Below are 16,955 nucleotides of genomic sequence, written 5' to 3'. Positions count from 1 at the left end.
AACAAATGACTTTCCAATGAGCACTCGTGTTTTTAAGTATCAGTGGAGTGGTAGCGTTTTCAGTGGTCCAGCAACTGAACCTCCTCTCACTCGTGGCTGAAAAGATGCTGTGAGTGACCTTAGTATGATGAGAGATGTGCTTTAAATAATCAACACAGGAGAGATTGTATTTTTTAATTAAAGTGAAAATCAAAACGTTGTACAGTGCTCCAAGCACACAAATATACAATAGATGAGAGAAACATACATGCCACATTTACACAAAAGTTTCCTCACCACAATAATCAATTGTATTAAGCCAAACAATATGATCTCACCCCTAATACTGTTCTCCACTTCTACAATCATTTACTAAAATTACACTAAATCGATTAGATTTGGCCCGGCGTAGCTTAGTGGTAGCAACTCGAGGCCGGCTGGTAATCAGAAGGCCTCGCATCCACCTTTGTCTACATGTAGAAGTGTCCCTGTAGAAGTTGCACCAAATTCTGGGCCCTGGGTAAAATGATTCACTGCAGGGCCCCCATTTAGACTAGGAATGCATTATTATTACACATTATTTTGTGCTATAGCAGATATACAAGCTCACAGTGTGGCACCGCCGCACCGAGTGCCGTGCTGCAAGCTTGTAGATATGCTATTTTTTTCAAAAATAGTGAAAATTTGTTCAAGTCTTTGAATATTTAAAATGCTTCTATGTTTCTATGTCAGTGGTGCTCAAACCTTTTCATGTGAAGGACCCCCAAAATGATAAGTATTTGGCCACGGACCCCCATCTCAAAATATTTAGTTCCAGGGACCCCACCAGAAGCAAAATTTGAGTTCCAAATGTTCGCATAAAAAATACATTATATTCAAAGATTTGCACACATTTTCACGACTTTTCAAAATGAGCAGATCTACAAGCTTGCAGTGCTGTGAGCTTGTATATCTGCTATTTTTCAATAGCTAAAGTATAAAATAATGAAGGCCCCTCCACCTTGGGCCCTTGTAACTCAGTCCCACCCCCACCCCACCCCCCTTGTGACGCCCCTGTCCCTGAGCAAGACACTTAGCTGAGCTTATCATACCCATCTGAGCAGCCATCAGCTGAGTGAAGCTTAAATTGAATTCACAGGATTAATAAAGGTCTACAAAATAATATGGCAAAAAAGATCTCATTCAGAAGTAAGCATACCTCATCCTTATTTACAAATGATCCATCACTGACCAGCTTAAATAAAATTAATGCTTAGCTTCTTTCAATGAACACTGGCACAACACAATAAACAAAACTTTCTAAAATTCTAAAAAGACTAAGAAAAAAGAAAAAGGTACAAGGGAAAGATTGGTGTGATGGTCCCATTAGTATGCATTATTTATGCATCTTAGAAATTGAGTAAAACTACTGTGTATCACCCTAAGTACAGACGTGATTAGACTCTGATATGACATTGGAAGGACAACAGTTTTGCAAAATTGCTACACGTTCTCAAGCTAAAAATATATTCAACTGCTGTGACCTGAGACCTTAATGGAAAACACCACTTCATTTCAGAATGCAAATCACTTTAACATGCATTCCCATTTTATAGGCACTTACATTTTAACATACAATTTAAATGGTTAAATAAGGGAAAAGTGAATAACTTTTGGAGCTGTTGGTACTAAAATAAAATGAATTTTAAGTCCCTGAGTAAGTCTCTTATTTGTTATAATTGGAAAAGCTTGTCGTAGTAACATTACATGGATTATATTCAAGGTTACATTGTTGATTACAAGCTTTGGTAGACTGCTTAAACTTTTGTCTGACCACAGTAATATAATATTTTTTCTTGCAGGCAGTTTGGTTACAAATTACTTTTCCCACTGTTATGTCTGAAGGCACATCATATACAATTTTCAAATTACTCACTGGTTAATAGGATTTGAGTTCATATGATTATTGGTGAATGGTGGTGTGTTCATGGCAAGGGGAATGCGTTATAGGCTACACATCCCCGTCTTCTTCATCAAATTTCACGTTGGCATCATCGGCATCCAGCTAGAACGGAATTAAATACAATTACAATAAAGAAATACACATTGCAGACGCCAGGTGTGCCAAGTTAGCATGCTGATTTCTAGACATATCTCTGCAGGTTTTGTGATGTCCTAACCATAACGTAAAAAGCTACTGTACTATAATCTTAGTATGTTTGTTTACAGCAGTGCTTCTCAAACCTTTCAGCTCAAGACCTAAAAGAGAAATGTCTCCCCCGGGTCCAATGAACAAATAAAGCTTTTGTAGCCTACAGTACACCAAGTCTCTTCACCACAAATAGCAGATATATAGGCTACACAACGCATCACATTGTGACGTCCTGTGAGCTTGTAGATCGGCTATTTTTGGTGAATGTTCCCCCCAGAATAAGGATGCTGGGGCTTAAATGGTCAAAAAGTATAAAAGTTATGTTCGATCTTTCCTAAAGAAAAAATATATTCTCAAGTTTTCCTCTATAGGGGGAAAGACTTACATATTTGACATGAATGTAAGGTACTGTAAATTAACAATGTAATTCAAGGGTGTCCTGAGCCAAAAGCGTCAGCCAAAAACTGATTTAGATTGTGTCAAAGGTCATGTCTCACCTAGACCCAGGATCCGACACTAATTTTGACCTGATTAAATTGAACCCCTGAGCAAGCAGGCAGGGGGCCTGTTTCACAAAACCTAGATTAGGGATAAAGCCTGGATTTATCAAATATCATGGTGGCTCAATTTAGCCAGAATCAGCGCTCAAACGGTTTCATGAAAGCTGAATTATCTCTGCAGATTAGCCTAGCCAGTTAACCTATTAACTCAATGGTAAAAATATCTATAATAGCACAAGAAACTGGGTTCAAATCCGGGGTGTCCGAGACCCAGAAATAATGACACATCGAAAGAGCAAGATTTCCCCACCCAACCCACTGTTTGGGAAACACTGGTCTACTCTATAGTGTATTAATGTGTTAAAATATCTCAATCTCTCTCTCTCTCTCTCTCTCTCTATATATATATATATATAGGTATATAAAGTGTGCACACATCACCAGACTAACTTACACATTTCATCTCCAGATTAGTGAAGAGTCTGCCAGTCATGAGCATACGCAGAGGTACGGTAAGAATGAGAATAAATGGCAGCGCCAGAGAGGCGGCGCTCATCTTGATGGCCCAAAGAACACCAAGGCACACCAGCTGAATCAGAGTGAAGAGATGCATCCGGAGTGTCGACACCTTGACAAAGCAGGAAAGGACAGTGGGAATGAATGCACAGGTTAATTTAATACAAGGACGATTGGTCTGTTATTGAATATGATTTTCTTTTCTCTCTGAAAAGGTATAGCAACATGGTGAGGAGTGTGACGGGGTGCTGAATACCCTGGTGGCATAGGCAGTTGAAGGATGGTATTTCTTTGGTACGAAAAATAGAAGTATCCTGTCCCACATCTGGATTCCACTGAGGGAGGTGACACCCATGTAGAGGAAGATTCCAAAAAGGGCGGTCATGGGAATCAGCTTCAGTATGGGTTCCATGAAAATGGATACACCTGGAAGTTGCATAGAAAATGAATGCTTAACGAAGGCAATTTGATTTATGTGAGTAATTGGTCAGTATGGTTTAGGCCTACTTAATCGCAACATTTGTATTTCTGTGTTTAATAGTTTTATTTATTTATTTAACATTTACGAATTACTATTATTTTGTGTGTGTGTGTGTGTGTGTGTGTGTGTGTGTGTGTGTGTGTGTGTGTGTGTGTGTGTGTGTGTGTGTGTGTGTGTGACATGTCATCTTGTCTGTAACATAACATGTCTGTTGTGTGTTTAACCTGGATTATCTTCCTTGAAAGAAAATACAATTAATAAAAAATCGAACCTCTGTTCGAAGTGGAGCTGTGTGTGTGTGTGTGTGTGTGTGTGTGTGTGTGTGTGTGTGTGTGTGTGTGAACTGAGCGGTGGTCGTGGGGGGGGAGGGGGGGAGGGGTGCCTGTGTGTGTGTGTGGGGGGGGGGGGGGGGTGCCTGTGTGTGTGGGGTGGGGGGTGGGTGTGTGTGTGTGTGTGTGTGTGTGTGTGTGTGTATTGCAGTTGATGCTCAGGGCAGGCTAGACTCAACAGCACCTCTCTGGTCACCCAGGGTAGTCAGGCTACACCAGAGGCTACATACAGACAGACAGACAGACAGACCCACCCACCCACAGACACACACGGCCACGTATAGGGAGCTTGTGTTCCACACAGCTCCAAAAAGGGAAATATATGCTACAACTTGATATTCTGTGGTGTCTCTATCAGCACAGTAGATGGCAGCACTTACCAACCAGGATGGCCACCAGCAAGCCACTAATCCGTTGCTCAATCACTTTCTCAACCCCCTTCTTCGGGGCCGTGGCCATGACCGTGAGGGCGTTGGCATGGGTGACAGAACGCACAGTGGCAGCACTCAGCCAGGGCATTCCAAAAATAGCCGCGATGCCACCCATAGTGACCAGGACGAGCAGATCGAAATGGAATCCGGATCCTTTGATCATCTTCTTCTCAGGCTGGCTCACAATCAGCCTGGCATTCCACAAAGACAGCAGTTGAACAGAATGAGTAATATTTATTTATTGATTGATGATTAATCTATTGCAGGGTGATGTTAACCGGGCATCTCATAACAGGCAAACATTCTGAAAATAGATTTGGTGTATTGGGAAAAAAGGAAGGGACCAGAAATAGACCTCTAGGGGGACCCTGGTCAATGAAGTAAACTGTAGGGTTTAAGTGGTTAACTAATAGACCCTTTTCTCACGTGTCAAGCATGGTAAACAGCTGCAGCTTATACAATTAATAGGGTACATTTAATTTATGTGTAACAGTGGGAAAGCATCAATACCCTTGACCTTTGTTAGTGCTTGCTCTTTGGCATACCTAAAACAAACTTGTATAATTGTTTAAATAATTAGCAGCCGGTGTCTTTACTCTTCTAGGAAATGTAAGAAATTGGTTCGTCACATCTGTGTGTGACACTGCGGAGCTGTATGTTAAATATTACAGTAGTGTACTACAATTAGTGGAAACTTGGACTTGGAAAGGTTATGCTGTTAATATGTAAACATTCATTTAAAAACACTGTACATATTCTCCTTTATTTGAACACCACAAACATATTGCATGTGTGTCAAGACACTTACCGTATTTTCCGGACTATAAGGCGCACTTAAAAGCCTTTAATTTTATCAAAAAACTACAGTGCGCCTTATAGTCCAGTGCGCCTTATATATGGATCATTCATTGACATTGACATTCCCTTTAGCACAGCTCCATCTGTTTGATGCATAACGCAACGGTAGCGTCTATTATGTGCGCCTTATAGTCAGGTGCGCCTTATATATGAAAACAGTTTGAAAATAGACCATTCATTGATAGTGCGCCTTATAGTCAGGTGCGCCTTATAGTCCAGAAAATACTGTATGTTAACATGTCACTCACGTAGTGATCTGGGACTCGAGGAAGATGAGGATGAAGACTAGCACGGCTGGTACAAAGCATGCTGGCATCATCCAGGTGGGGAATTCCTTGTCTAGTCCCATGGGGTTGATGAACCAGCCTCTGACAGCAGGATTGGTCACCTCAATACCTTTCGGCACAACCAGTTTCTACAAGAGCACACACAGTTTCTACAGTTTCAGGTGGATTCAAATGAACCAGATATGGTTTTAAATTTTGAACTTTGAAATTATTAGAAAAATACATCTCATAATAACATTGATTAACTAATTAAAGGTGGTGTGGGTTTCTGGTCTAATGATCCTTTGAGATTCAAGATCTATTGTTATATCTTATGAATACACTAGAGTAACATTTTCTAGCAGCAATAATAAACAATTAAAAAGAGCAGTAATAATAATAAACAGGAAGATCAAGCAACAGGTTTCATATCTTAGTTACACAAATATGCAAATATGCAAGATGGTGGGGCTTTTTTCCTTTCTTTTTTTAAAAGCAAAGAATTTACCTGAGTGTAGGCTTGGTCAATACCCATATCCACAGCAGTCATTAAGAAAATAGCAATGGGGACTCCAAAATCTCCAATCAATCTACGAGCCTTAAAAAAAAAGAGCAGAGCAAAAGAGTCACTGGTTAGCATTCATACAAATTACTTATGATGCTTTTCCACTTATTATTATCAAGTACTTTTCAGTATTCATTTCATTTTCAGTGGTAATGAGCAAAATTATGATATTGGAACCTTTTTTTTAATGATATGGTTAATAGGGTCGCACGCACGCACGCACGCACGCACGCACGCACGCACGCACGCACGCACACACACACACACACACACACACACACACACACACACACACACACACACACACACACACACACACACACACACACACATATGAATCTTACACTAACATTGTTCTTGTGAAGCACTTTTGTTGTCATTGGTGAAGTATATACTACACTCCATTTGGCCAAATGAGGCATATCACCACACTAGGACATGCACACAACTCACAAGCAGCCAGCCTTTATAGTGCCGCTTCACCACTGAACATTGCATTGTGATTTGTGCTGCTTCGTTCTTAAATTGAATTCATATCTTACAATCGATGGCTAAAGATTGGACAGGGAGACCACACCATTATTAGATTTTATGTCTTCCTTTTATTTATTTTGTCTTTAGAAGACAAGGCACTCCAGTGAAACTAGGCTAACCTGGGGGACCATCTAAAGTAAAAATATATATAAATGACAGTCAGGCTGAAATGACAACCGTTACACATGAATGTTCACTATGAGTATACAAAATTAGTCAAATTTATGGACTTACAAAGTCAGGAAGAAAGGTACCCTGCTTGAAGATTCGTAGTGCGTATGCAATGGAGAAACAACCCAACATAAGGCACATAGACAGAAGGGCAGTGTTGGGGTATTCTATTGGAGTTTTTTCAATGACAGTTCCATTGTCACTTTGGACGGTCTTTTCGATGAATGGACGAAGGTCTTGTGTGGCATTTATTACGACATAGTTCAGCATCAGTGGGTGGCTTTTGAAAATCTATGAAAGAAGAGAAGGAAATAGTATTGACTGAGAGGTAAAGCACAGTGAACAGGGAAAAGTCGAACATTCTTTTTGTGTATCAAATTATTAATATATAAGTAAAACAACAACTTTTGGTGCCATTTAAATGGGATGGGAAAAAGTGTCGTGGAGACCTTGAAGAGTTTACTGAAGGTCTCGTAGATGAAGATGAGCGAGATGAGGATTGAGAATATTTCCTGGGTGAAGCGAGAGATGAATCGGACCAGGAAGCTTCCCTCCACAGCCACAACTATGATCACGATCACGATTAGCCACATTCCGACCCAGGCTCGACCCACGATGTACTCAATGCCTTGGCCCTTGCAGAACTAGCATAGAAGAACAAAGGCAAAAAACAATGTCATTGAAATACAATTAAAGTGTAACAATTGCATGTACCTGTACCTATATATATATTGATGTAGTCAGTGTGGAACTCCATATTTAGGCAAGACTAACATACGCTGATCAAATAATAGATGAAGAAGCACTGAGTGGATCCGTAATTATGTCAAACCGAGAACAGGTATTTTTGGAAAGGGTTAGGTTTCAGGACAAGAGTTCTAATTTCATTTCCTCTGTAGGCATCACAGTGGAAAAAATAAGGTGGTGAACTTAAAGAAGGTCCAAGGCAAGACAGCTCTGTTCAGTTCAAGTAGAAAATCCTTTTAAAGGCCTTCATCAGGGTCCACCGCCTTAGTTTAACCAGGGAGCCAAGGAGGATAACATGACATCAGACAAAGTTTATTACATCATATTGCTTTCACGGCTAAAGTGGACAGGCCAGTCTAGAAATGTGAATTGTACTTACTTGGAAGAAAGCCTCCTCAAACACAAGCAGTGGTCCAGAGAAACCAATGATTAGCAGAGGTTGGGCAGCAATCAAACTGAAGACGATTCCCTGGAGGCTAGTCGATACCATAAGCTCTGACACCCCCATCCAGCGTTCTGTTTTATCAGCTAGGGTCAGACAAATGAGGAATTAAGCACACACTTAATAATTCTCTGATCTCTAACATATTAAACACTGTTACACAAATAGATGTATCCGAGCATCAGTGTGCCTAAAGAAAAGAAACACTGGCAAAGTTATAGTCGAGTATTAAGCGCTTACCCAGAAGTCCCCCGAAGGTGACAGCAGGGGACAGGGCAGCAAAATAGATGAAGATGACAGCGGCCAGAACCTGAGGGTTCAGGGCGTCTGTGTAATCACTGAGGTAGTGACGGTAGCGACGCTTCACGTCTCTCACCATCCCACCAAAAGGATAACCTGTACGAGCGAGTGGATCCTCTCTGGGCTCCTCTGGGGCTTTCTCTCCTGGTCAACAAGCAAACCAAATGCTAACATTTTATAGCAGATCTGACTTTAATGTGTCTTTCTCCAAAACCAAAACTATTACTTTTCAGGAAATCTGAAAATAACCTGTGTTCCAATTAAATGGATCAAATGGAGTTATAATTTAGTCACAAGCTCTTGTTATTGTTGTTAAAACCCACAGAAAAAAAACGATTGGCTATTTCTGCTACTTTTGCACAACACTGTCACACAATGAAGTTGTCGGGAATTAAGATAAAATGCTTTGTTAAGGAATAATATGTTTTTAAAATGACACTTTTAATGATATAAAAAAGAAACACATACAAACTTAAGATATGATAAAAAGCTGCGATTAGAATTAAATGCAGCTAAAAGTGAAGATGCGAGGGCTGTATGTAAGACTGACCTTTGACCCTGTCACCAAAGGCGAGCCGAGTGTCACATGGGCGGAGTCTGTCGCGGAGCAGCTTCCGCTGGAAGTCGATGACTGGCGCCAGCATGGCCTGGTCCTGGATCTCAGTGGGGGGGATGACAATGCTGCAGTCCATGAAGTCAGCAATGGCGTTGGTCACGTCCTGTCCCGTCTGGGCCAGGTACGCCTCCAGACCAAACACCTGCGAGACAGAAGGTTTTTGTTTTTAGCTCTTCTCAGGTAGGCCTGTCACAATTATCACATAATCGTCTGATTGCAATTATTTGAGATAATGGCAATTTGCGCTGTCCTCATAATCGTTTCCATGTTGAAAGACTGATACATTTTCAAACATAGTAGACATGGCAGATCTACAAGCTCACTGTGAGCTTGTAGATCAGCTAGTACTTACTTACTTAAAATATTAAATATAGCTTCTATTCTATTTATTTTGAGTATTGGTAAAGATCATTCTAAGTCATTTCTTTGTATATTTGAGTTGTGCAATTTGAGTTTACAACCCCTAACGTCAAACACAATGTAATTTGATGTTCTGATGTTAATCGCAATTATTTGAATGACAATTATTAGTCAAGTAAAATGTCATGATTGTGACAGCCCGATTCGCAGCGTGACAAACTGCCCCATATCACTCTAGTGTCATCACATTTCTCCCTCTCCACTATCTCCACTGTCTCTCACCCAGTCGGCCATCAGTGAACCCATGGCGCGGCCACCCTCGTGGTAATCCAGCCCACTCTGACTGGGTCCCACCAGGATGAAGATGAAGCGAACGGGCACAGGAGCCTCGAGGGCAGACTGCATCACAACAGAGTCACTCAGCCTGACGAAGGCTACCGCTGGTTTCTGCAATGTGTCCAGGACGCCTGTGAGAAAATGAAAACAATAGCTCAATATACACAATAATGATAACCAGTAAGACTCCCTAATTGGGAGATAAGCGACCGTCAGGTCACATGTATACACAAATAGGCCTGTGGTGCTAAATGGAACAGATCCATGTTGATGACATGACTGTAGACATACTGTGTACCGCTTTGCATGATTTTAGGTAGGAGCAGTGTCCAAAAATGTGTTTTGCAAAAATCGGCCTGATGGTGGCGCTAAATCGGAGAGATCCATGTTGATGACAGGACTCTAGACATACTGTGTACCGCTTTGCGTGATTTTATGGCAAAATGTACTAGGAGCAGTATCCAAAAATGTGTTTTGGAAGAATCGGCCTGATGGTGGCGCTAGAAGAGTGTGTGTGCAAAGTTTGGCATGGATAGAGGCAACGGTGGCGGAGATATGAGTAGGGGAAAAGTGATAACAATATAAAGAGACCCACCGTCCGAATGTCATGCACTTACCAGAGAGCACGATGGAGGCCTCCACTTTGTCAGAGTAGTCTCTCTGCAAAACAGTGGGCAGTCAGCACAGTGTAAGTTATGACATGTTGATAACAGATGAAAGCAGTGATTATTGGGTATAGCAGCATAGCTGAAAATGAACAATACCCTTTTGGTGACCGAAAAGGTTTGCATCTCAATGTCTCCTGGTTGAGTGGCTCCTGGTTCAGTAGTATCTTCAGTAACTAGGTCAGATTGACTGGAAGGGCGAAGAGAGAGAGTGTGAGATTACAAAATAAATAGAATACACACACAACTGTATCATGGGACTCGTGTTCTCATGTACTGTATTTAATTACTTTTACTTGCAAACCGTGCAGCTTGTCATTGTGGCTGGATGCTACGAAGCTCTATGTAGCATCAAACATAAGGTGTGCAAGTCTATTGCATGATCACTCACTGTCCCAAAATATGACGTACATTGTCAGTGTGTATTAAGTTTGTGCTGGTAGGTATCCATCACTAGTGTTCGTCTGGCTACTTTAGTGTGTACTGTAAACATACATAGTATATTGTGGTTGACGGGTGGAAACCTTGTATGTCCAAAACCGTTCGTTTTGTATAGAGGGTATGCGCATGCAGAAAGTGAATGGCAAATCGAGTGGCAAAGTGAGTTTAACATTGTTTAACACTGTTTAATACAATCAGATTGGACTTTTCTGTTTGGATGTATGGGCTGTCAAGGCCAGAAAGTAATAACTTCCGGGCATGATGATGATGTCACACGCATACCCTCTATTTATCGTTTTAAAAATGATCTAGATAGTGAAAATAGCCGATCTTACAAGCAAGCACACAACGCCTCGCACCGCGAGGCGTTGTGTGCTTGTAGATCAGCTGTTTTCACTAGTTTTGTGCAATAGTCTTGTGTGAAGAAGCAGGGCTTTACTTTACGTAAAAACGTACAAATTTGAAACTTGGAGACACAAGGTTTCTGCCCGACAGTGACGGTATACTGCATGAGTGTTACCTGCGTCTCATCAGCAGAGCCCTCAGCACAGAGTCTCGATCGCTGGCACGTATTTCGTTTTTGCTCTGCAGTTCATCAACAACCTTCTCAGCCACAGCCGACAGTGAGCTGGCATTCAGGTCCAGGAGGATAGCACCTAAATACATTTTAGACAAACAGAGTCACAATGCAAACCATGCTTGACCACACATTTGTTCTACTACAGGGGTCTTCAAAGTTTTCAGACCAAGGACCCCTTAGTTGAGAGAGAGAGAGATGAAGCAGGGACCCCCACAACCTGTACATAGATTCCATATAGTTTCATTGTTTGACAGCACAATCATCAGTGTATTTTGGATTCATGTCAATTTGTATTTTCAGATGTTTAACCACTTGAACCGTCAATACTTAATAAACCTGACCTTTCACTGTACTCTTTTCCCCCTCTACACCAAAGCTCTTTGCTGAAAATAGCCGATCTACAAGCTGGCATTGTGAGCTTGTAGATCGGCTATTTTCGGCTAAAGTTCTCGGAATTTGGACACTAGGGTTCAAGTGGTTAATATAAAAAATTAGGAAAAAAAGATTTGGAGGACCCCCTGTAGTAACTTTGAGGACCCCACGTGCACGTTTGCCGTTAGAGAGGAGGGCTCTGCGTTTTCACAACTGTATGTGTGTATTTAGCTGAGGGTCTGCCTGTGTACCTGTGCTCATGATCTTGCGGAGCTGCAGGAGACTCTTGAAGGTGAGGTAGGAGATGTGCGAGGGGCTCCATTGTCCGGTAGTTGGGTCAAAGTTCTCCTCATAGCCAACCCAGCGGCCAGTCTCTTGCCAGGTGCTGCCCTGCAGCTCATTCAACTCTACATAGGCCTGCGGTAATACAACACCATGCATTAGACAGGGACCATCGCACAGAAACATGCAAAATGTTAAAGCTACCCTCTGTAACTTTTCTGTTCTATCCTAACCCCGGATCCCTTGCACAAGTGCTGAACTTGTCACTTATCGCTGAGCTGATAGAGCTTGCTCAGGGGAGAAATTGTGACCGTCAGTCTGTATCACTTGTCAACCAGTCGTGTCAAACAGACAACCCATCATCAAAGAAAGGGCGACGCCCACTCGGTCTGTCTCTCTTCCTTTTACGAAGCCATCGTTGACTCTGTCTCGAGAGATTGAACAGACACAGAATCTAAAGGTCTCAATAGAAGAGCAGCGAGACCAAATACAACCACCCCATTTGTAAAGGTTATATTATATTAACATACTCTACAATACAGATTAGATCAAATAACATTGTAATCACAAAAAAATAAATACATAGTAGAGCTTTAAGTGAATGGACCTTTATGAGATATTTTTACCCTTTCAATTTAACACTGAGGATTTTACAGTTCACAAAGGTTGGCCTAAATTATATACACTTTCAATAAACTACATGTGATAAGATTACAGCTTATGAAGGTATATATGGTAAAGAAAGATGGTAGATCTACCTGAGCATCCCCTCTTGTGTTGGCGTTGGTGTTCAGGTTCCGGAAGGCTGAAATGGCCAGATAATAATGCAATTAACCTTTGATATCACAACCTTGGCGGGAGACAGACGAAATTCCCTGTTTGTACTGGGAGGGTGATCAGAGCAGTGATTTACAAACATAGGCTATGTCAAGGATCCACAAATTAAAAAAAATAGATATATTAGGCTGCAGACCCCCATTTGTTTGTGCCTTTGTCCCCATACAAGATTTGTGTTGTTAAAATGTTCCAAAACTATTCAAAATCATTCAAGATTATTTTTTTAAGTTCACAATGCACCGCGATACGTTGTGAGTTTGTAGATCGGTTATTTTCAAATAGCCCATGCACATAGGTAAAAGTGGTGAACCTTAAAGGAGTAGTTCATCCCCAAAATGACTTTTTCGAGAATCAATGGGGGAAATCTTTCTATAATAGATTTTTTTGTCTTAGGAATGTGAGAAATACAAAAACATCATTGAACTCGAGTCTCCATGGCATGAGTAAAAAAGTCATTTTGGGGTTGAACTACTCCTTTAATCTCATACTTATTTTGCTGGGTACCCCCTCAAGGACCCCCCTAACCCTAACCCTAACCCTTGAGGGGGTACCCAGCACCCCACTATGAGAAGCACTGCATCAGAGCAGCTTACCCTCCGAGGCAGCGGGGAGGACGATGGTCCCGAAGGGCACCACATTCCCCTGGTCCGCCCTCCTCTGCTCCAGGTCATAGCTGTCTCTGTGGCCTGGTGGTGTCCTGGTGGTGTGGAGGAAACAGAACAGTGGTATAAACTGAAAAATAAGGCCAAGTAGAGCAGGGGTTCTGCCCTGCAACGCCTCTCAATGTCTCACCAGAGTTTACCGACAAGAAGCCAGGAGCTTGTCTTTCTGCTTACGAAGCGACGCAACTCAGCCCTGACAGGGGGAAAAAATGTTTTGGGAGGAAAATCATATCAATTGCTATTGTGGTGTGGTGTTCAAGTGAGGCAGGGTTTGCAGCTTGCAAATATCTTTCAGGCTATTCAAAAGGCTCATCAAGTTTGGTTTTGCAAAGATAAGGGTGCTGTTCTCTCCATGGCCAGAGGAGGGCAGGATTTGACTAACTATCTCCTATCACTTTCACTGAAAGCTTGGGACAACCATGCAGAACTAGAGGCACTGTTTGTTTTACAGTTTGAAGCAAAACCTCTACCAAACATCTACTTATACCAGTAAGAATACTTAAAAGAAATAAGGAACTTACAGTCTTAATGGAGAAGGGAAGGCTGACTCATTGTCTTCATATGACGAGTCACTGCCCTAGTTTTAAGATGAATTAATGGAAGAGAGCTTGAGAGGTGAAGGGATTGAAAAGGCAATGGTGAAGTGGAAAAACACTTTAGTTTACTTACAAACATACTAAACTGTCCTTCAGTCCATATTTAATAGTAATATAATATCCAAGGCATACCAAGCCTTGATTATTGTTACAGTATATATCAGTCCATATTATCATATTCAACCCATTTAGGTCTAACCTATAGTTAGGCCTAAATCAGAATTTAGCCTACAAAAACAAATATTTTGCAACATACTGTACATGTACTGTAAGCCCCTCCTGAATGTGTACCCGGCCTGAATGGGTTAAGGCCATTTATGTCTACAGTATGTACTTTAACATTCCAGGAAGAAAAAGCCTATAGCTTATTTGAAATCCCCCCAATAATGTTACCAGTAGGTTAATATTCTAGTTCTCATTCCAACTATGAGACACATAGTTACATAATTATGTATGGAGATAAGGCTGTCAAAAATGCTCCCTTAATTAACAAGTGTGTAAAAAAGTTAGGCTGACCCCAAAAGACAGATCGTTTTCCATTGGTGTGTTTCAGATGTGTATCGTCTTCCCATAAATTCTCAGCAACGGCCGAGCTTTCCCTGTAACAATAAAACCACAATCATGTACATAAATATCACCTCATATGAGATTCAAATAATATTTCAGTCAGATATGCTTGCAACTGTGATGTGACAAAGATGAGGCAGTAACATCTATATGAAGCCACAATTTCTCCTAGTGAATGTCAAGGGTTTCTGAGTACTTGGGATGTACAGCATCTTGGTTGGATTAACATTATTACTGAAACTATTTCTAATGTAGGCCTACAGCAGCAAAATCATTCTTATCCACTCATTTGATTGTTAGGATGGTATTCCCACTCTCAAGAACACAATGCAATATCAAAAATATTTACCATCCACTTTGTCAATATGTTGATATTATATCGATACACTAGCAAAAATAGTCTATCTATAAGCTCAGAATGCTTCACAATGTGATGTGTTGTAAACCTCTCGATTGGCTATTTTTGACAAATTTAGAAAAACTAAAAAAAAGGGATAATAATTTTAAAAAAATGTATATAGGTATATACATACAGTACATATAATTATTGTCACATGGTATTTGGTCAAACATAATGTGTGACATTTGGTTTTGTACATATCGCCCAGCCCTAACATCTTCTATCATGATACCGCAATCTACTGTCACAGACAGCTGTCTGGTGAGCTCAGGACCACGGCTGACGGCAGATAGTAAGAAAGCCGTTAAGACTACAGCATGTGTCCCATACCGTACTGTACTTTATGTAGTGAAACAGCCAACATATATTGTCTTATCTGTAGGTTACGCCCTCTTTGTTACAGAACACTGTGCAACTTCTATCATACGCTACAGTAACAAATTCAAGTTATCAACATTATTACAGTGAGGCCACTATTTAAAATACAAATACAAGTAGACACATATTATGCTACAATCTATATAGAAATGCTCATTCAGTATAACATAATTCTTGGAGCACAAATTATTATTATTTAGCACAATGAATATCAATTGAACAGCACAACTGGCATACTGTATTAGGTCATTTTTTGATTGAATTGGCTTAATATTCGCGAGAAGAAAGTTGAATGAATAATAATATTTATGTCAAATTGTAAGGAATGGTCCCTTATTAAATCAATAAATAGGCAACAGACACAAAACTATAGCGAATGACACAATAAGACATAAAACAGATTAGTAAAACGGATGTTGGAAATATATGGAATTTAATTGCTGTTAAATCATAAGCTTTATAAATGTGACCCCCAAGCTATGCAGAATAGATCAACGTGGAACCAAATTTAACAACTAAAATAACTTTCTCTGCATTGTCATTATTAACATATGAGAATCACCAAGAACCCTCCTGAATTTCTGTCCTTAGCTTATAGACATCTCCAAAAAGCACACTGTACATTTAAATTTAGTAAAGCCATGAGTAAGCCGTTATGTCACCAGGAGCAAATTCAAATGTCCATTTTGTTTCACCTGTGCCCCACCCAACTCATTTGACCCTTCCAGTCCATTCAGGCAAATAACCCCATAACCAGAGAAGGCCACACCCCTTACCTGCATGCAGGTACTCCCACCTGGTCTGCAGCGCTGGGGACAGGACGATCGCTGCGCTGTAAACGTAGTCGTGCCAAAAGATTGAGTGACCAAAAACCGATGAAGATGAGCACAGAGAACGAATGCCAGCAGAGGGAACACCCATTCGAAACTACGTCGACCCGAAAGGCCTGCACCCGACAACCCTCCATTCGCCTGGCGCCCTGTGGGGGACGAAGAAGATAAGGCGTGCCTGACTGGAAAACAGCGCTATCTACCTCTGGCACCTTGACGCAGGGATATCCCTCCGCCCTCTCCACTTGGGGACAAGGCCAAGTCAGGACAGACTGTCAGACATATTGACCTGTATGGACCAATGGGGTCCATACCTTGACTCAAGGGGGTCTCAAAAGTAGAGGAGGCCAGACAAGGGGGGAACATATCAGGAGTAGAGCATCTTGACTTGCTGCGTCATTTGGGGATTCCCTTTTCGATGATGCGGGGAATCCCCCCTAGTGATGATCTTGAGAAGGTCTGATAAACACATTTTACTCGACTTTCTCCATTAACAGTTCTCAAGCTTATTTGGTTTGACTCTACAGTAGATACTGTATATGACATCACCAGGCATCATTCAGGCTGATCATGTTCTTCATTGCCCAAGAGATTCATATTCATGAGGCTAATTTGGGAAGTCCTATTTTAGTTTGAGTTGTTAACTGAGCTGTAAACTACAAATATAGTTCATGATATAAAATTATCATAAACCATATTAATAAGGGCCTTATCTGATTTTATATTTAAATATATTTTATTAATAGAAGATCTACAAGCTCACAATGCATCAAAACACGTTGT

At 41.0% G+C, this 16,955-nt stretch overlaps 1 protein-coding gene across 2 annotated transcripts; it reads right to left on the bottom strand.

Moving 5' to 3' along the window:
- Positions 1 to 224: 224 nt before the first annotated feature.
- On the bottom strand, positions 225 to 16,240 carry slc4a1a (solute carrier family 4 member 1a (Diego blood group)). 2 transcript variants are annotated; one of them, XM_080723794.1, is made up of 21 exons: positions 16,119 to 16,240; positions 14,514 to 14,596; positions 13,923 to 13,978; positions 13,333 to 13,436; positions 12,661 to 12,707; positions 11,872 to 12,037; positions 11,189 to 11,324; positions 10,327 to 10,417; positions 10,180 to 10,222; positions 9,509 to 9,693; positions 8,801 to 9,008; positions 8,191 to 8,394; positions 7,888 to 8,036; positions 7,211 to 7,405; positions 6,825 to 7,052; positions 6,000 to 6,089; positions 5,474 to 5,640; positions 4,317 to 4,558; positions 3,383 to 3,552; positions 3,065 to 3,238; positions 225 to 2,023 (listed from the first exon to the last, which is right to left on the bottom strand). In XM_080723794.1, exons 2-21 carry the CDS (start codon positions 14,535 to 14,537, stop codon positions 1,970 to 1,972), a joined length of 2,733 nt encoding a protein of 910 aa, XP_080579920.1. In that variant the 5' UTR covers positions 14,538 to 14,596; positions 16,119 to 16,240; the 3' UTR covers positions 225 to 1,969. The 2 variants fall into 2 exon arrangements, with proteins under 2 accessions (XP_080579920.1, XP_080579921.1); XM_080723795.1 differs by having other exon boundaries at positions 16,139 to 16,193.
- Positions 16,241 to 16,955: the final 715 nt, after the last annotated feature.

Source organism: Nannobrachium achirus (assembly GCF_963921795.1).
Source record: "Nannobrachium achirus genome assembly, chromosome: 4".
Lineage (NCBI taxonomy): Eukaryota > Metazoa > Chordata > Actinopteri > Myctophiformes > Myctophidae > Nannobrachium > Nannobrachium achirus.
Note: the sequence above shows the minus strand (reverse complement) of the source record. Positions and strands in the feature narration are given on the sequence as shown.

What these genes read in the sequence shown, in the direction of transcription:
- slc4a1a (XM_080723794.1), bottom strand. Translation starts at nt 14,537, where the DNA reads ATGGAAAACGATCTGTCTTTTGGG. An exon ending in GCTGGTGGCCATCCTGGTTG is followed by an intron (nt 3,553 to 4,316) that starts GTAAGTGCTGCC and finishes TGCAACTTCCAG; the next exon opens with GTGTATCCATTTTCATGGAA. An exon ending in CAACTGCCTATGCCACCAGG is followed by an intron (nt 3,239 to 3,382) that starts GTATTCAGCACC and finishes TGCTTTGTCAAG; the next exon opens with GTGTCGACACTCCGGATGCA.